The 19,491-nt window shown below is 49.1% G+C and overlaps 2 protein-coding genes across 3 annotated transcripts in view; one reads left to right on the top strand and one right to left on the bottom strand.

Moving 5' to 3' along the window:
- TASOR2 (transcription activation suppressor family member 2) overlaps window positions 1-1,994 on the bottom strand; it is a 98,254-nt gene extending 96,260 nt beyond the window's left edge. Inside the window, exon 1 of the mRNA XM_073328882.1 lies at window positions 1,854-1,994. Coding sequence (XP_073184983.1) covers window positions 1,854-1,875 — 22 coding nt within the window. The 5' untranslated portion in view covers window positions 1,876-1,994. The remainder of the gene's footprint in view (window positions 1-1,853) is intronic.
- ASB13 (ankyrin repeat and SOCS box containing 13) overlaps window positions 1-19,491 on the top strand; it is a 31,486-nt gene that overhangs the window by 297 nt on the left and 11,698 nt on the right. The window contains exons 2-6 of one of the 2 annotated variants that reach the window (XM_073328888.1): window positions 2,011-2,198; window positions 2,726-2,876; window positions 4,111-4,245; window positions 7,136-7,327; window positions 9,616-10,160. In XM_073328888.1, coding sequence (XP_073184989.1) covers window positions 2,011-2,198; window positions 2,726-2,876; window positions 4,111-4,245; window positions 7,136-7,327; window positions 9,616-9,743 — 794 coding nt within the window. In that variant the 3' untranslated portion in view covers window positions 9,744-10,160. Of the gene's footprint in view, window positions 1-2,010; window positions 2,199-2,725; window positions 2,877-4,110; window positions 4,246-7,135; window positions 7,328-9,615; window positions 10,161-19,491 lie in introns of those variants that run through there. The other variant, XM_073328889.1, reaches the window with a different exon arrangement.

Here is a 19,491-nt window from a genome sequence, read left to right as displayed (position 1 = left end):
GATTTGGGGGGCAGGGGGCTTGTCCCCCAGGAGGATGGTGGGAGCGCCTGTTTCCATTCGGGGTGGCCCCTGCTACCTAGGAGTGGGGGTGCCAGCTTCTGGGGGGGAAGGGGGGAGTGATGTGGGGAGGCCCTGCTCCCTGGGGAAGGAGGGAGGGGAGCCATTGGGGGCCAGGGGCTCTGCTCCCTAGGGAGGGCCGGGGGTGCCTCGGGAGGAATTTGCAGAGCCCCAAGAAGACCTGTGGGGGTAGGGGGGAGAGCCCCTGCCCCCGTGACACGCTCTCCTGCAGGGCAGGACGATTCCGAGCAGAATGAGGGACGTTGTACGCCCGGGTGCTGGGGCGTGTCCCCACGCTGCAGCGGACGCAATGCACCTGCTCCGGGGTGCCATGGTGGGTTAGGAGCAGCGATCTGCAGGGACTCGGGTGGGCTGGCAGCCACAGGTCGGGTCCCGCTGGTGCCAGATGCCTTGAGCGGCTGCACCGCACCATTCGGAGCGTCCGCGCTGCCGTGTAGTTGTGCACACAAGGCTACAATGAGCAGGCTCGGTTTTCCGGGAGCTGAACGGCCCTATCTGTGTCGCGAGAATAATGGCCTTCAGCCACGGGCAGCGTGCTTTTCTTCTTTGGCTCCGGAATGGCCCATCTCACCTCCAGCCCTGCTGCTAGCCGGGGAGGGCTGCTCCTTAGCAAACAGCCTGCCCTCTCCTGGGCCAGGTTCCCCTCTCGCTTACAGCAATGTAAATCAGGATTATTGCCATTAAACACAAAATATCTTTCCTCCGAGTGGGGTGAGGAAATGGAGGTCCCAAAAGACTACAGCGTATAGGTGTGCTGTGAAAACACCAAAACCCTTAATAACAGAAAAGAAGAACTAAGGATTAGGGCAACAATGCACCCACGGTGTAAATGCATCATATTTGCTGCTTTTTGCGGCAACGTTCATGACTCTGCAGCTTTGCATTGAGCAGCGGAGCTTCAATCCAGTAGCAGATACAGCTGGACAGTTTATAGGGAGGGTCCAGCCTTTTCCATGATGTGGGCACCTCCATGGGCAACATGCAGACCAGACATCATCTGTGTGGCATGACCTCACGTGTACGGGGTGTGCAAGGTCAGGCTGCGCGGTGGGTGCCGTTTTGTGGCCGGCCGAGGTGCCGTGCAACTGTGCTCGAGGCCCATGTCCCTGAAAAGGTTGGAGCACCCTGATACACGCTCATTAAAACCCCCTGCGAGGCAGGCTTGTCACCACCTCACCTTAAATCTCTTCACCCTGCCTGCCCACCCCTGGCACCTTGGAGTGCTTGCTTCTCAGGGGCTGTGTGGAAGGGCATTTCAGCATGGGGCTTATGGCATGTTGTTCTTCTTGGTGCCCTGGTAGTGGCTTTTATGCACACAGCTCCACCACGCAGGTTACTTCTGCCCTTAGCACCAGTAATCTGTGGAGGGGCCATATGTGGCGATGCTTGGAGAGGAGGAAGAATTGCATGAAAACACAGCAGCAGCTGACTGAAGACAAAATGCAAATTAATGCTACTGGCTTCTTTTCCGAGGATTTGGGGTGTGTCGTCCCCATTCGAATAGAGGCAGAATGCATCCTGTTAAAAGGCATCACATCTAGATTGAAAGAGCCCAGGGCTGTTCTGCGTTTGTCACTAACTCTATAAGCAAAATACACTTAGGCAGAGACACTGCTGCCTTTGTTTCATACAGCAACCATTTTAATAACCGTAATAGTCAGAGAGCACATTCACACAAGGATTGCAACACATTTGACAAATAGTAATGAAACCCCCCAGTATTCCAGCTTTTATACATGGGGTCCTGGTAGCACACAGAAGTGAAAGTGACTTACCCAGGGCTATGCACTGAGTCATTAGCAGAGGTGGGACTAGAACCCCCAAACGCTTAGTTTCTTATTCAAGCCACTGGCCCATGCTCATTCTCCTCCCAATAAAGTGAGTTGTCTCCAGCCCACAGTCTATCATTCACATTCTCTCCTTTCTCCCCAGGCTTCTGGGCTGATAGGACACCTGTTCATGAAGCGGCCAGGAGGGGAGAGATCCTGCAGCTGCAGCAGCTGATAGCAAATGGTGCCTGCGTAAACCTGGTCACTTACGACTCTATCACCCCCTTGCATGAGGCGAGCCTGCGTGGTCAGACGCAGTGTGTGAAACTCTTGCTTGCTGCAGGGGCCCAGGTTTGTAATAAATTCGAGGGTTCCTTCCCTGTCCCCCCGGCCTTTTGCTCTTGATTACCCTTCTACAAATCCAATTCAATAAGTGACATTATGTCCCCTGAAGGGGAAAATTTTTAGCTGTGCTGTCCTTGCTATGGGCCAAGCCTTCGCTGAAATCAGTGGGACATGAGGTTCTTATAGAGTCACAGTTGAGTCTTGCCCTTCTGGATCAGTGCACGTCAGCCGTGCTATCCAAAGTGATCACTAAGTGACCTAGGGAGCAGCAGGAAAAGCAACTGGAGTGGATTCTCTGGCAAGTTTTGCATTTTATTGCTATGTTCCTTTTAGTACTTCCCTTAGCTCTGTTCTAGGAACAAAAGATCTGGCTCACTTTAGAGTGATGGGACCATACTCAAGCTAGGTTGGTGACAATATCCACCGGCTGGTTCCTGCCTTTTCCAGGGTTAGAGAGTGTGTGTTAAAGACCTAGGCAAGCGAGCAATGGCATACAGCTGCCTCTGAGTCAATACTATCTTTCGGCCTTCTAGGTAGATGCCAGGAACATAGATGGCAGCACTCCGCTCTGTGACGCTTGTGCGTCGGGCAGTATTGAATGTGTGAAAGTGCTCCTGTCCCATGGAGCGAAGGTGAATCCTCCGCTCTACACGGCGTCCCCTCTCCATGAAGCCTGCATGAATGGTGAGCCCGCAAGATCCACACTCACACCCATGGCAGCCGCAAAGGGCCTGAAATAACCGTAAGATTCTGTTGTTCATCAGACTGTAACAGCTGGAAAGTATCTCCTGTCGTCTCTTTTTGTTAAGATTAGTTGTGTGGTTTTAAGGCCCATTGTGTCAGGAGAGATCCTGCTGAAGTCGGAATGAAAAACTCTGCGGGACTGGGCAAATAAAGAAATTGTAGGTATAAGGCAGTTGGACACCATGTGATGGACACAATAGAAAATCCTAGCTAGGTAGGACAACAACTTCCATTATTTGTTAATGTAGCCTGGAAGAAGTCCCTACGTTGGGCCCACCCCATGACCTCTCCGTTTGTTACACACCCATCAAAATCAGATTTGAGTCGAGGGAAGGTTGATCTTCCAGTGAAGGTACTGGACTGGAACTCAAGACCAGCGATCAGTTCCCAGATCTGGCATAGACTCCCTGTGTGACCTTGGCCAAGTCTCTTATTTCCTCTGTGCTTCACTTTCCCCCTCTGTACATTGGGTGTGATAACACTTCCTTCACCCACCCTTTGCCTGTCCCGTTGGATTGTATGATGTTAGAGGCAGGGGTTGTCTCCCACTGTGAGGTCACTGGGAGCTGTCAGGTGCTTAGCACTTTTGAAAGTCTGACGTGCTTAAATAGCTAATGTTAGGCTCCTAATTTTTGAAATCCTTGGCATGAGCACTCTTATGAAGGTTCAGCCCGGTTAGATGACTCAGTCCATCCCCCTTGGAGCATAGTCTGCCCAAGTTTAGCTGAGTCTAGCTTCAAAGGACTCGAGCAACAGGGCTTCTACCTCTTCCTATGGATGACCGTGTCACTGTCCGTTAGATTTAGCCCAACAGGGAAAAATACACCCAAGCCTTTGCGCTTAATGTCCCAAATGTTAATGGCACTCTTAGGGTAGGTCTACACAGCATGGGCTAGCCTGCCCGGGTTAGCTTAGATCCAGCCAGCATGGATAACAGTACCAGTGAAGACAGCGCAACGCGGGCTTCAGCACCGGTAGTACAAGCTTGGTGTAGACCCTGGGTACATACTTGGGTTACAATCCACTGCGGGGTCTTCAGTGCTGTTACTGTGCTAGCTGGATTCAAGCGCGCTTCTGCAGCATACAACATACTCTTAGGCCAAGCTGATACAAAGCACGTGGAAGTTCCCCTCAAAGCCAGGCTGTTTCCCACTGATCAGTTCTTTTTTCAAAGGGAGTTCGGCCTGCGTGCAGCTCCTGATAGACGTCGGTGCGAACCTGGAGGCCCACGATTGCCACTTCGGAACCCCTCTGCATGTAGCCTGTGCCCGGGAGCATCTGGATTGTGTGAAGTTACTGCTCAATGCCGGTACGGCACACCAGAGGTGTTGGTTTCAGTGTACGCAGTACCTAGTCCCTGGAAAAATCATGGAGCAGGTCCTCAAAGAATCAATCCTGAAGCACTTGCATGAGAGGAAAGTGATCAGGAACAGCCAGCATGGATTCACCAAGGGAAGGTCATGCCTGACTAATCTAATCGCCTTTTATGATGAGATTATTGGTTCTGTGGATGAAGGGAAAGCAGTGGATGTATTGTTTCTTGACTTTAGCAAAGCTTTTGACACGGTCTCCCACAGTAATCTTGTCAGCAAGTTAAGGAAGTATGGGCTGGATGAATGCACTATAAGGTGGGTAGAAAGCTGGCTAGATTGTCGGGCTCAACGGGTAGTGATCAATGGCTCCATGTCTAGTTGGCAGCCGGTATCAAGTGGAGTGCCCCACGGGTCGATCCTGGGGCCGGTTTTGTTCAATATCTTCATAAATGATCTGGAGGACGGTGTGGATTGCACTCTCAGCAAATTTGCGGATGATACTAAACTGGGAGGAGTGGTAGATACGCTGGAGGGGAGGGATAGGATACAGAAGGACCTAGACAAATTGGAGGATTGGGCCAAAAGAAATCTGATGAGGTTCAATAAGGATAAGTGCAGGGTCCTGCACTTAGGATGGAAGAACCCAATGCACCGCTACAGACTAGGGACCGAATGGCTAGGCAGCAGTTCTGCGGAAAAGGACCTAGGGGTGACAGTGGACGAGAAGCTGGATATGAGTCAGCAGTGTGCCCTTGTTGCCAAGAAGGCCAATGGCATTTTGGGATGTATAAGTAGGGGCATAGTGAGCAGATCGAGGGACGTGATCGTTCCCCTCTATTCGACATTGGTGAGGCCTCATCTGGAGTACTGTGTCCAGTTTTGGGCCCCACACTACAAGAAGGATGTGGATAAATTGGAGAGAGTCCAGCGAAGGGCAACAAAAATGATTAGGGGTCTGGAACACATGACTTATGAGGAGAGGCTGAGGGAGCTGGGATTGTTTAGCCTGCAGAAGAGAAGAATGAGGGGGGATTTGATAGCTGCTTTCAACTACCTGAAAGGGGGTTCCAAAGAGGATGGCTCTAGACTGTTCTCAATGGTAGCAGATGACAGAACGAGGAGTAATGGTCTCAAGTTGCAGTGGGGGAGGTTTAGATTGGATATTAGGAAAACTTTTTCACTAAGAGGGTGGTGAAACACTGGAATGCGTTACCTAGGGAGGTGGTAGAATCTCCTTCCTTAGAGGTTTTTAAGGTCAGGCTTGACAAAGCCCTGGCTGGGATGATTTAACTGGGAATTGGTCCTGCTTCGAGCAGGGGGTTGGACTAGATGACCTTCTGGGGTCCCTTCCAACCCTGATATTCTATGATTCTATGATTCTATAGTGGCGATGTTTGTGCAATGCTCACCTCTTGTATCTGTTCTTGGGCTCAGAAGAGAAAAGTTATTTTAGAAGAAGTTTATTAATTCACGGAGCCCTTGAAATGGACATGATTATGTCCTCAGAGTGTCTGCCAGACAAAATAAATATATACAGAATGGCTTTTCTTCTGGGCAAAGCAATGCACCTATTTAGCCATTTTTGGAAGGCTTCCAGCTTAGGCAGATTAATATCCGTGTCATAAGCTCTCCTGTTTAGTTCAGTGGCATTTAGCTGTTCCTATTTTGTTAATAACCAAACCATTCCAGCATCCTAGAATAATGTCTCAACGCAACTCTTAATAATGGTGTTGGATCAATATTGGTAATTTTTTTGTTAAGGTTGAAGATAGAGGAGAGCTGGAAAGAGAGACATATTGGGGTTTGATGTACAACAAAACATTAGGTCCCTGGTGTGATTTGATTGGAGTTACACCAGAGATGGATTCGGCCAGGGGATATTCAAGTAACATTGCATGCTCCAAGTTTCACATCCAGGGTCCCTGGCCATAGGAACCAGAGCTAGTTCTGAGTCAAATCACCAGAGCCAAGCACCTCTGAACTTTGTTGACGTTTTGGTATGGATTTGGACTTTGTGTCTTGGGTCCGTCCTTGTCAGGAACTCATGTGACCCACAGTATCCACCTATCAGTTCAACAGAAAGGGTAGCAGGAAGAGATGGGGGAGTGAGGATACCCTTCTGGCTTGAGTTTACCTGTTCACACTTTCTTAGCAGAAATGAGAACGAACAAGATTTGGTAAACGGTTGATGCATGCTGAAGGGCATCTAGATCTCCAGATCTCAAAATCCCAGCGTAACGAGATGTTTCTGTTAAAATGACCAGCACTTAAATAGTTAACAACGCTGACATCAGTAAGTTTCAGATTGAACAACCCATTGAGAAGAACTGGGCAGTTCCTAGCTGGTTTCAGACTGTGTAGACTCAGGACAGCAGCACTGCATAGGTTACATTCTGAAGCTTGTTTTCATAGCTATATCAGCTAACAATCTCGATGTAAGGAAAACATACGCCTGCTAAAATACATGAGGTGCTAACTCTAACTACTGGCTCAAGCCTGGTCTATACTTAAACGTAGGTCAAAATAGCTACGGTGCTCAGAGGTGTGAAAAATCCATGTCCCTGAGTGCCGTAGCTATCTCTGACCTAACCCCCAGCTAGGTTGACAGATCTACCATCACTTGGGGAAATGGAATTCCTACAGCGATGGAAAAATCCCTTCTGTCACCACAGGATATACACTGCAGGGTTATGCCACTGTAGCTTCGGCGCCGTAGCTATGCCGCTATAGTGTAGACAGTCCCTTGGTCTTTCAACTGATTGGTGGAACCTCATTTAGAGGCTTTACACCAATTGAGTGGTAATTTGGTCAGGTAAGAGACGACTTAACCAGAGTAAAGGTGGCTATATCGGGGCCTTAATAAACTCATTTTGTTTATGCTCCCAGGGGCAAATGTGAATGCAGCTAAACTTCACGAGACAGCCCTTCACCATGCAGCCAAGGTGAAAAATGTGGATCTGGTACAGATGCTGGTTGAATTTGGAGGAAACATTTATGCCCAGGACAACCGAGGGAAGAAACCATCCGACTACACGTGTAGGAGCAGCCAGACTGCTAAGTGCTTGGAATACTATGAAAGTAAGTGGGGCTCGGTCCCATCTCCCACAGCTGTGCTAGAATTCATTCCCTCTTCCGCAGGCTGGGTCATCATAATGGTCCTTTCCTGCCTTAAAATCTATACATCTTAGGGCTGCCATTTTCTCCCCATCTCATAATCTGCTTGTTCCTCATGGAACTGGAAAAGGTTAAGAAAAGGGCAACAAAAATGACTAGGGGTATGGAACAGTTTCCGTATGAGGAGAGATTACTAAGACTGGGACTTTTCAGCTTGGAAAAGAGACGACTAAGGGGGGATATGATTGAGGTCTATAAAATCATGACTGCTGTGGAGAAAGTAAATAAGGAAGTGTTATTGACTCCTTCTCATAACACAAGAACTAGGGGTCACCAAATGAAATGAATAGGCAGCAGGCTTAAAACAAGCAAAAGGAAGTATTTCTTCACACAGTGCACAGTCAACCTGTGGAACTCCTTGCCAGAGGATGTTGTGAAGGCGAAGCTTATAACAGGGTTAAAAAAAGAACTAAATAAGTTCATGGAGGATAGGTCCATCAATGGCTATTAGCCAGGATGGGCAGGGAGGGTGTCCCTAGCCTCTGTTTGCCAGAAGCTGGGAATGGGCGACAGGGGATGGATCACTTGATGATGATCTGTTCTGTTCATTCCCTCTGGGACACCTGGCACTGGCCTCTGTCGGAAGACAGGATACTGGGCTAGGTGGACCTTTGGTCTGACCCAGTATGGCTGTTCCTATGTTCTTATTCTGTTCTCCTGCGTAATAGTCTTTCCTCTAGCTGGGAGACAAGGTGGGTGAGGTAATATCTTTTATTGGACCAATTTCTGTTGGTGGAAGGGAGACACTTTTGAGCTTTGCTTAGCTCTTCCTCTGGCCTGTGAACCTACTGCGTTCCTTTGGTGCTCAGCTCACACTAAGTGGGGGAGTTCACACCTCTTCATTGCTGTGGCCGTCACATGTCAATTCCGTGACCCCTCTGGACCAGGAGTCTGGTGACCCGTCTCAAACTGTTCATCTCTGCATGGGAACCTGGTGCTGTCCCACACCGAGCTTCCCATAAGAATAGGTTAAAGCGTGTAAGAGTGTGCACCATGAAGGGTGGAAGAAGAGGAAGTGTGTGCGTTTGTGTTTGTTTCAGTTTGAAACACCTGGATTGGGGCCTGGGAGGCACCTCCTCTAACATCAAAAATTAGAGACCTAAATGGAAAAATTGTGATTTATTTAAAATCCAGCATCTGATTCTTTGTTTGTTTGAATTCTCTCTCCACATGCAATTCTCTCATGCCCACCTTTAAAGGGAACAGATTAGCCTCTCTCTCATTCATATTATTCTCTCTCTTGCTTGTGACCCTAAGCAAGAGGGAATCGGCATTTTGCTGATTATCCCCAACCTTCCCACAAGATTACAAAGAAGTGGTACGGCCTGCTAGGGAGCGAGCACCTCAAGGTTCTTTCCCTGGAATCCAGTCTCAAAGAACAGGGTAAAGGTTCCTCCCACTTCTCCCGGCTGAGCTGTGCCTCTGAGAGCCAGCCCCACGCAGTACTGTCTTGCAGTCAACGAAGAGAAGAGCCTCTGGTCTGGTACCCGCCCGCTGAATGATCCCGGAGTGCTGCAGTAGGGAATGATGTTGCATTGTTTGTGGGTGCGGTGAGCAGGAACTGCTGGCTGGGAGTGTGGGCGTGGTAGTGAGTGAGATTTGAAATTGAGCTGTTACCACCGCTTTTCCATGCACTGCAAAGCCCATCTGGAATCCTGTGAACTCTGCGGATCCTGTCGAGGCCTGGTGTAAGCGGAAACAGCCTCGTGACTTTGATGGGAGCTGTGCCGACTGAGTTTGGCCTCCATCCATAGGCACCGACTTTTACTTTTCCCCGGGGGTGCTGTGCCCTGAGGCTCCGCCCTCACCCCGCCCCTTCTCCCAGGCCCCGCCCTCACCCTGCCCCCTCACACAATGCTCCACCCTCACTCCGCCACTTCCCACTCCCCCCTCCCCCCAAGACCCCCTCCCACCCGCTGCTCACTGGTTTCCACTCTCCCGCAAGCCGCTCCCTGAGCCGCCAAACAACTATTTGGCAGTGCAGCCTATCAGGTGATCGGCAGCACCGCCAAACAGCTGTGGCTGGTGGATGCTGAGCGTCTGCTATTTTTTTTCCCATGGGTGCTCCAGCCCCAGAGCACCCACACAATCCGCACCTTTGTCGGTCTGTGAAGAGTTCTGCGCTTGGCAGAATTAAGAGCCTTCTGCCGAGCTGGCACAGTGACGCTGCTGATCTTTTTTTATCGTTTCAGAAACGCCCCTGAGTTTGTCGCAGCTCTGCAGAGTTAGCCTGCGGAAAGCCACCGGCCAGCAAGGGCTGGCGAAGATTGCCAAGTTAAATATTCCTCTGCCATTAATTAAATATCTCTCGTACAACTGACCGAAAGAAGGTGACCTTGCAGGACGATATCGTTAGACCCCACAAGATGAAGTATCTTGAATCTTTCTCTCTCTCTCTCTGTCTCCCTCCCTTCCCCTCCCCATAAGAAGTCCCTTTAATTTAAGTTAATTTATGTAAATACTGTTTCTGAGGCAGCACATCCCCCGGCATCCCATCATGTGACTGAGAGTTTTGACAAAGACAATAACTTAGATCTTGTGTAGATCCAGGCTTTTAGCTAGTAATTAGGGCTGTCAAGCGTTTAAAAAAAATTAATTGCGATTAATCGTGCGATTATTTTTTTTAATTAATCGCGCTGTTAAACAGTAATAGAATACTATTTATTTAAATATTTTTGGATGTTTTCTACATTTTCAAATATATTGATTTCAGTTACAACACAGAATACAAAGTGTACAGCGCTCACTTTATATTTATTTTTGATTACAAATATTTGCACTGTAAAAAACAAAATAAATAGTATTTTTTCAATTCACCTCATACAGGTACTGTAGGTGCAGTCTCTTTATCATGAAAGTTGAACTTACAAATGTAGAATTATGTACAAAAAACCTCTGCATTCAAAAATAAAACAACATCAAACTTTAGAGCCTACAAGTCCACTCAGTCCTACTTCACCCAATCGCTCAGACAAACAACTTTGGTTCCAATTTGCAGGATATAATGCTGCCCTCTTCTTATTTACAAGATCACCTGAAAGTGAGAACAGGCATTCGCATGGCACTGTTGTAGCCGTCGTCGCAAGATATTTATATGCCAGATACGCTAAAGATTCGTATGTTCCTTAATGCTTCAACCACCATTCCAGAAGACGTGTCCATGCTGATGACGGGTTCTGCTCGATAACGATCCAAAGCAGAACAGTCTGACGCATGTTCATTTTCATCATCTGAGTCAGATGCCACCAGCAGAAGGTTGATTTTCTTTTTTGGTGGTTCTTGTTCTGTAGTTTCCGCATCGGAGTGTTGCTCTTTAAGACTTTTGAAAGCATGCTCTACACCCTGTCCCTCTCAGATTTTGGACGGTACTTCAGATTCTTAAACCTTAAGTCGAGTGCTGTACCTATCCTTAGAAATCTCACATTGGTACCTTCTTTGCATTTTGTCAGATCTGCAGCGAAAGTGTTCTTAAAACAAACATGTGCTGGGTCATCATCTGAGACTGCTATGACATGAAACATAGAGCAGAATGCGAGTAAAACAGAGCAGGAGATATACAATTTTCCCCCAAGGAGTTCAGTCACAAATTTAATTAACACTTTTTTTTAACGAGTGTCATCAGCAGGGAAGCATGTCCTCTGGAATGGTGGCCGAAGCATGAAGGGGCATACGAATGTTTAGCATATCTGGCAAGTAAATACCTTGCAACGCCGGCTACAAAAGTGCCATGCAAATGCCTGTTCTCACTTTCAGGTGACATTGTAAATAAAAAGCAGACGGCATTATCTCCTGTAAATGTAAACAAACTTGTTTGCCTTAGCAATTGATTGAACAAGAAGTAGGACTGAGTGGACTTGTAGGCTCTAAAGTGTTACATTGTTTTATTTTTGAGTGCAGTTATGTAACAAAAAACATCTACATTTGGAAATTACACTTTCATGATAGAGATTGCACTATAGTACTTGTATGGGGTGAATTGAAAAATGCTATTTATTTTTTATAGTGCAAATATTTGTAATAAAAAATAAATATAAAGTGAGCACTCTACACTTTGTAATCTGTTGTAGTAGAAATCAATATATTTGAAAATGTAGAAAAACATCCAAAATATTTAATAAACTTCAGTTTGTATTCTATTGTTTTAACAGTGCGATTAATCACGATTAATTTTTTTAATCACAGTTAATTTTTTTGAGTTAACCGTGTGAGTTAACTGCGATTAATCGACAGCCCTACTAGTAATCTTTTTACACTAGAGATTCTGCCAGACCGCTACCCCCATTGGAGTCTACTCTACAATGCCTTTTGTTTCTGAAGGGGTAATGGCTAATCACAAAGGTAGTAGGGGATAATTATCTGGGTGCCCTAATTAGACACAAATTCCACTTTTAGGCCAGAGGCTGTCAGCAGGCCTCCCAAGTCATGCAATGCAACTCTCGGCAGGCCTCATCCAGAGCCCATCACCATCTCTGGGTGTCTTTCCAGTGACTTCATTGTATCTGCCTTCATAGTTTTGGAGGTGCGGCCTACTGAGATAACAACCAATCCCAGCATGCAGTGCTCCATCTGGATCTGAGCGACCAGCCTGATGGGAGCTGCAGCCATTTCAATTTGATGTAAAAGTAGTTTCAGCTCACCGATTCTGGCAGGTGACCAGTGCAGCAACGGTCTTGGGCAATATTTGGGCACCCCGTCTACAGGCCAGATTTTATCCTCCAAGGAACGATTTGCAGCACAGCTATACAATCTGATAACAAATCCATTCATGCACCAGTGACCAGAGGCACCGACTTTGAGAGGTCCTGGGGGGTGCTTGACCCCCAGGCCTTGCCCCCACTCCACCCCTTCCTCCAAGCCCCCACCCCCACCCTGTCTCTTCCCACCCTGTTTTCCTCCTTCTCCACCCCTGCTCCTCCCCTTCCCCCCCCAGCGCCCCCTGCACGCCACTGAACAGCTGATCACCGGCAGGCAGGAGGTGCTGGGGGGAGGGGGGGTAGGTGGCTGCCAGTGGGTGCTGAGCACCCATTAATTTTTTCCATGGGTGCTCCAGCCCCGGAGCACCCACGGAGTCGGCACCTATGCCAGAGACAGGGATGTACCGATGAGCTCTGACTAGGCTTTTAAGATTTTTCACTCTGAGGTTGCCTCTTGTTTCAGCTACTCCTTTAGATGTTTGCCCTGGCACAGGGTCTGGTCCCCTGCCATATAGCTGCATATTGTCAATGTTGATTTCCTCTGTTCTTTACAAACTGTCACAGCGTCCTTTTGATATTTAATCCTTCTGGATGAGGTTAGATTAGAAGCAGAGCAAAAGTCTTAGTCTCCCTTAACATGTGCGATTTCATTGACCTGAAATCTGAAGGCAGCTGGCCACTTTAGTGAGTACCGCATTAGCAGGGTCTAGTCTTCTTGATGCATGTCTGGTAAGTGTTAGCACATTGAGATGAGAATAAAACCCATCCTCTTAATGATCCTGGGCTCGTGGAACCCTCTAAGGGTGTCTAACATGGCATAAAACTAGATCAGTTTTCAGAGTTGCAGCCGTGTTAGTCTGTATCCACAAGAAGAACAGTACTCCTGTTCTTTTAACTAGACCAGTGGTTCTCAAACGCTGTCACATGGTGGACTGCTACTTAAAATCTTATAGCTTACTCCTCCCCCCCAGCCATCAATCTTAATCTTACACTTTCCCTGTTGCAACTGCAGTGCTATGCTACATGGGGAAAATAGTATGAGGGCAGTATTAGGAAGATGAGATGAAAATATTTTCAATTTAAAGGTGACCTGCAAATGATTTTTTAAACATTGGCTTCATGCCCCCCCTCCCCCTACACACACTTTTCTTTTTTCTGCTGCATGGTATATAAAGAAAACCTGAAGGGTTTTTCATAGCTATATAAAATTCTGCTTGGATTTTTACATGGGAAATATCAAGTTTGCCGGGTTTTGCTGGAGAAGCTCTGGGAGGTCTTAGAGATGTGTAGTGTGGGCTCTTTTGCCTTAACTGGAGGGACAAGGCAGTTGAATCTTTAACAAAAGCTTCCTGTATCCAAAATGTGAATTAGTCATTGGAATCGGACAGGTGTCCAGAACGCTAAACGAGAACCAAACTGCTTTCATCAGTCTGGCTCAGAATCCCTCCCCATCTCAGCAGCTCAGTCTTCACTATCTTGTCCCATTTCACTAGGTCTCCAGTCACCACAGGGTCTTCCAGCTCCGACAGGATCTGAGTTTCCGATATAAAAAAATCAAGCAGAAACAAACAAATCCCTTTCATGTCATCTTTATTTTCCCCTTTGCAGATCACCTCCAGTGTGAGCGCCTCTGTTTGGTTATGTCTCTCTTCCATTTTATCTGCGCTGTTCATTTCCTCTCCCTGGGCTTCTGGGAATTTATCCTCGGCCTCTCTCATCCCATGTGATCATAGTTGAATGTATGCCAAAAAGGAGCCAATAAAGACTTATCAGTAGACCCAAGCTCCTTTGCAGAAACCCAGCTGGGCACAGGGCACCAAAGGAGATCTGGCAGGGATTCCCAAGCGTGCACAAAACACACTTCTTAGGGGAAGACGGGACTGCTGCTTGTTCCAGCCGTGCATGCTGCAGCACTGTGATGCAAAGCAGCTCCCTGGACTGTCTGGAAGTGCTTTGAGAACCAGGGAGCTAGGAGACAATCTGTAGTTGTTGACCTGTTTGTAATGGGGCTGAGTCAGGCAAGATGGGCTCAGGGCGATAACCGGTGATGACCTAGCTGTTTGAGATAGCATTGACCTGAAGAGGAAGGTGATTGTACTCAGGAATTGCTGGGCGAGATTCTCTGGCCTGGGGTATGCAGAGGTCAGACTAGAGATGGTCATAATAATGGTTCCTTCTGGCCTTGGAATCTATAAATCTACCTCCAGTTAGCAAGTGGCAGTAGGGCAAGCTAATTGACCCAATCCCAGGTAAACAAGAAGTTGCAGAGGATGTCTTTTTATTCCCCCCGCTCAAGATGGCCCTAAAACAAGGGGAAGTGGACTCAGTATTCCATCGTCTGTCACAGTCCGGTCCCTTCGCTAACTATCCGCTAGCAAGAGCACGCTTGTCAGCTGTCTAAGCAGAGGCAGCACCAGGCGTAAAGAACAAGATAGAGACTACCCGACAGGTGTCTGAGCTGGTCACCCTGAGCTTGGAAGCTCTCGCTCAGTGCCTGATACCTAGCCTGGCTGCCTGCATGTGATGGCAGCCTGCGATAATAGTACCTAGCTCTTTATATAGGACTTTTCAGCAGTAGGTCTCAAAGTGCTTTAGCATTATCCCCATTTTACAGATGGGGAAACTGAGGCACAGAGGGGTTAAGGGACTTGCCCGACATCACCCAGCAGCCTAGTGGCAGTGCCAGGAACACAACCCAAGTCTTCTGCATATTCTACTTGCTCTTCTGCATGTTCTACCCATTTCAACAATGGGTGAAGTGACTCCTGATTTGTAAAGAGCTTTAGGGCAAAAGACGCAACCTAAATCTCCAATATTAAGTCTTTTCCGAGTCTCCTGGGCTGGGTCTGTTTAGGTTACACCCGTAGCTTTGTCTTCATGCAGGGTTTGATCATTTACCTTCCTTTGCTTTTGTTTGTGATTAGGAATGTGTAATCAAAGCGCACATCCAGTGCAAATAAAATCAACCCCCCCCCCCCACACACACACCAGCTCGTGCTCCATATGTTCCTTTCAACCCGTGCCAGGGAAGGAAGAGATGAATCTGCAAATGCAGCTTGGCTTTCCACTTCTCCTCCTCCCTACTTCCATGCCCCCCTCCACTCCACACTGCCTTGCAGAGCCGTCTTCGCAGGGAGAGGCCTGAAGAAAACCCCTCCAATCCAGCCACAGCTTGCGGTTTGGGGAAAGTCCAGCTCCAGATGTGGCTCGGCTCTGTCTCGTCTCTTTTACAGTTAGCACCGCTCGAGAATCCTCAGGATTGTGTTGCTGGCTGCTGCCAGCAGAGTGCATTTGCGTTGGCTTGCAGGGCAGGCATTTGATCACAGCAGCTTCATTCTAACTATGTCAAGTTGATCCAATGAAAACAAGGTGTTGCTAGAATTTTGTGCCTGTAAAAACCTTGCAGGACTGAGGGATTAACTGTTTGTAGCCCAGCCCTGTTGTTTTTCCAGCCTTGCGGGCTTGCATGGGAAGGAGACTCAATCCCTGAATCTCATTGCTAGTTGTATTAAGACACGGAGAGCTTGGGTGGGAGAGGAGGTGTCAAATACAAACAAGAATAATTGACACCTTAGAATTCAGATTGCTGTGTACAGCCAGCTTCAACCAGCATGTCCCCTTGCAGGCTTTGGGTGAGCATTGGATCTTAAAATCTGCCCTTGCCTAGAAGTGCAAGATAAAGATGGAGGAGCCTTTCTGAGGGAGGGACAGTTACTCATGGGAGCATGATGGGGGATGGTGTTGGGCGAGGGGGGGTGGGGAAGGTGTTGGGCGGGGGGGGGGAACCGAAGGAACAGCCTCGTGGCTAGGGAAGTGTGGTTTGCACGTTCCTTCTCTATGGTAGCGAGCCAAGGTGTGTGTGGGGTGTAATATCTTCTATTGAACCAATTTCTGTGGGTGAGAGAGAGACGCATTCGAGCCACACGCAGCTCTTCTTCAGGTCTCTGCTGTAGTGAATAGGGCCCTTAAATAAGCCTGAAGGGACGCAGCAGTGCTAACCACTGCAGGACCAGGTGGCTGCCGGAGGACAGGGAGAATGTGATTGGAGCATACTTTGCTCTTAGACCCACAGGAACCATGGGGGCTTGGCCCGCTGCCCCAAACCTGCTGCAGAGGCGTATGAGCACCCGCCCTGCTGGAACACACTGCTCAGCGTTCAGCGAGGGGGGTGTGTATTGACAGAGACAAGCCAGGGCCCGATCAAAGCCAGCTGGCGTCAATGGGAGTGTTGCTGGCACTTGCAGTGGGCTTTGGAAAACCTCCGTGACGCGTACAGCGGGGGGGACCCATGGCAGAATGGAACCTTCCCCTCTCGCGGGCTGCTTCGGTAACCCTCAGCGTCTCAAAGCATGAATGGACTCGGCCCTTGCGACCCCCCTGGGAAGCATTCTCCCCATTTTAGCTGGGGAGCTGAGGCACAATGAGACTAAGGCTCAGCTCCTCAGAGGCATTTCGGCTCCTGCCTCAGTGTCAGTGAGAGCTAGGTGCCTGGGTACCTTTGAGGCGCAGGGCCCACGTGACTCGTCCAAGGTCACAGAGTGGCTGAGGCAGGAATCGAACTCGAGCCCCAGTCTAGTGGCCCGCCCGCTAGGCCACCCTTCCTGCCTCCCAGCCCTCTAGGATGCTGAGCCTACCCGGGGCTCGGTATTCTGGGGATCGAGGGTGCTCGTCATGTTGCAGAATTGAACTCACAGCCTTTTACATGTGGGTTTCACCGTAGCCTGAATTGTCTTGGAACAAGGCGGGACGCCTCCCGCGATCCCCTGACGCCTCCCCCCATCCCCGCCCCTGTCGGTGGAGTTTGGCCGTCTCTCCCCCAAGGGGCTGGGGTGTAGGCTCCGCTCTCCCACCGGTATTTGTGGCACATACTCCCAGGGGAAACACGCGACCCTGTCCCGTCTGTCCGGTGCCTCCTCGAGGGCCTGGTTCTGGAGCTTACACCAAATGTCCCCGTCAGACAGGCTCCGAAGCAGTAACGAGTCTGCCCCACAGCCAGACCTACTGGGCAAAGATGATTCCCAGCGGGTGCCGGGCTTGGATCAGACGTGTGCAGGCCCTTATGTTCTTAACCCTTTGCATGCCCCTGCAGTAACCAAGGCAGCATAATGCTCCCACTACAAGGCTGCCTTTCCCCTGGCAGAGCTTGCTCGGCTCTGCAGCGCTGCTTCCTTTCCCCGGCCTCTCCTCCTTCCCCCCCCGCCTCTTTTCGCCTCCTCGCCCCCGGCCCCCCCAGATGGTCTGAGAGCTCCTTGCTGCACAGGGCAGGAACATTGCCAAGACTCCCCTCGTTGCCCCTCCTCCCACCAGCCTGTCCAAAACTCTCCCACCCCCCGCTTCCCAAATTTCCTGTGCCCCTGCTCTGGGCCTCACGGGCCTCTTGCTCAGTAGGCCCCTGCCAGGCACACAAGCAATGAGTGTTTGCTGGGTCTGTGGCAGCACCTCCTCGGTGGGATTTGGGGCGGGGGGGTTGTAACTTCCAGCCCAGCAGTTTGCCGATGGCCGCGGTCTCTCTGGCAGGGGGTCTCTGTGTAGCCCTCAGCCTGGGTTCAGTAAGTTGTGTGTGGCACATCTCAGGCTCTGCGTTATTATTTTGTTGCCTTGGTCCGTGGGGAATCTCCCGTCCCTCACTGCCCCATGTCACCGAGTGATAATCAAACAGAATCAACACACGTTAACAAATGCTAGCTCTCTGGACCGACTCAGCAGCCATTTCCAAAGCCTCGGCTAATTGGTTCCAGGGCTCCGTCTGTCCTGTGGATTGGCCCCTTGGCTCAAGGAGCTTTTATTTTTCCGGTGCTCGCCCTTAACTCAATCCAGCTGTCAAAGCTTTTCTTTCTGAGTGTGTCCTGACGTTTGCTGCTTCACCCCCTTAAACCAGTCTTCCGGTAAAAGAAATGTAGCTGTACCCTTACTGGGCTGGGTTATACACCTCATATGAGTTGCTGGGAGCTGCTTGATAGCAGTGATGCATGCTCCTGAAATGTCCTGGCTGTTCATAGGTGAGCAATTTGTGCAGTACCCCATAGCACTCTTCCAACTTGTCTTTAAAGCTTCCCTTCTGTTTGAGGTGCTCATTAATAGCACAGTGTACACAGAGTGGCCACTGCGACTGAAACATGTTCGTACAACTCTGGCACTGTATCCTGCAGGAGAGGAAATCTTCACCTTTGCCACTGGCTTGCTGGGTTATTTTACTGCTCTGTGCCTCAGTTTCCCCAGCTGAGGAAGGATGTTATGATGCCTTGTTACTGCAGTGGCATCCCATTGGGGATAATTCTGAATTTCTTTGTAAAGTGCTTTGAGATCTATGGAGAAAAGCACTGCGTAAGAGCTAGGTATTATCATGCAGAGTCAAGAAAGCTGGAGAATGGAGACAGACAGTATCTAGCCAACATGAGGGTGGGACACCTGGGTGTACTGGGCCTCTCCCTCGGCAGGTTAAAACCAGAAACACTTCCACGGATGCTTTTAACTGTTTGCGCTTTGCACCTGATTTGTTTCAATCAAATATACAAAATAAAGAAGAAAAAAGGCCACCTGACCTGGACAAACTTTCCTAGCTCCAGGCTGAGCAATCTCCGTTGAAGGAAGCTTTTCAAGTTGTCGAGATAGGTATGTAATAAAACATCCTCTGATGTCAGGGCCGAAGAAGAAGGTGTGGTGTGTTTTTCTGTAGAAAAGAAGTGAATTCATGATCTGCACGTTCAGGCAATGCGTGCACGGAGAGACATACGTTAGTCTGGGCAAACAGCCGGAGGAAAATGTGTAACAATGCTACTCCCAGCTGGCTAGGCTTGGAGCTTTCAATGTATCTCGCTGTAACAGAGCGGGGTCTAAACTAAACTCCCGAACTCAAACGCTCCCCAAAACTTCGGGGAAGTTTGGACACAGTTGCCTAGGAGCAACCTCTGCTCACAACGAATGGGGCTTGACTACATGGGAGTCCCATTGAGGTCGATGCATGAGAGTCAGTTTTTCTCAGTATGAGGTGAGATGGTTGACTATGACCCTGAGGTTGGACCAGGCTGTATTAAATAGACATCTGGAAAGGTGGTTTTTAAGAGCCGCTGCCAGGTTTTGTAGACATCACAGTGGAAAAAACGTGTGGTTCTCAAAGGCCCCGGTGTCCTGTTTCCTAGACCCTTGCGGGTGCTTTATTATCGGAACAAAGAGACAGTCTGCAGCCCGTGGCACGAGGTTACGAGGGACCACTCCCCTAAGTGCTGCGCATTGTACAGCTGCCGGCCCTCTTAGTGCCAAGGCCACCCCTTGAGCAAAGCAGAGACAGACACAGCTCCTGAAACAAGAGATTTGGGGGCTTGGGCTCTGCGGTTTTAACTCTTAGCAGAAAAGCCTGTGTGTGTGTGTGTGTGT

Source organism: Lepidochelys kempii, chromosome 1 (genome assembly GCF_965140265.1).
Source record: "Lepidochelys kempii isolate rLepKem1 chromosome 1, rLepKem1.hap2, whole genome shotgun sequence".
In the NCBI taxonomy this organism is placed as follows: domain Eukaryota; kingdom Metazoa; phylum Chordata; order Testudines; family Cheloniidae; genus Lepidochelys; species Lepidochelys kempii.
This window is presented reverse-complemented; position numbering and strand designations above follow the sequence as displayed.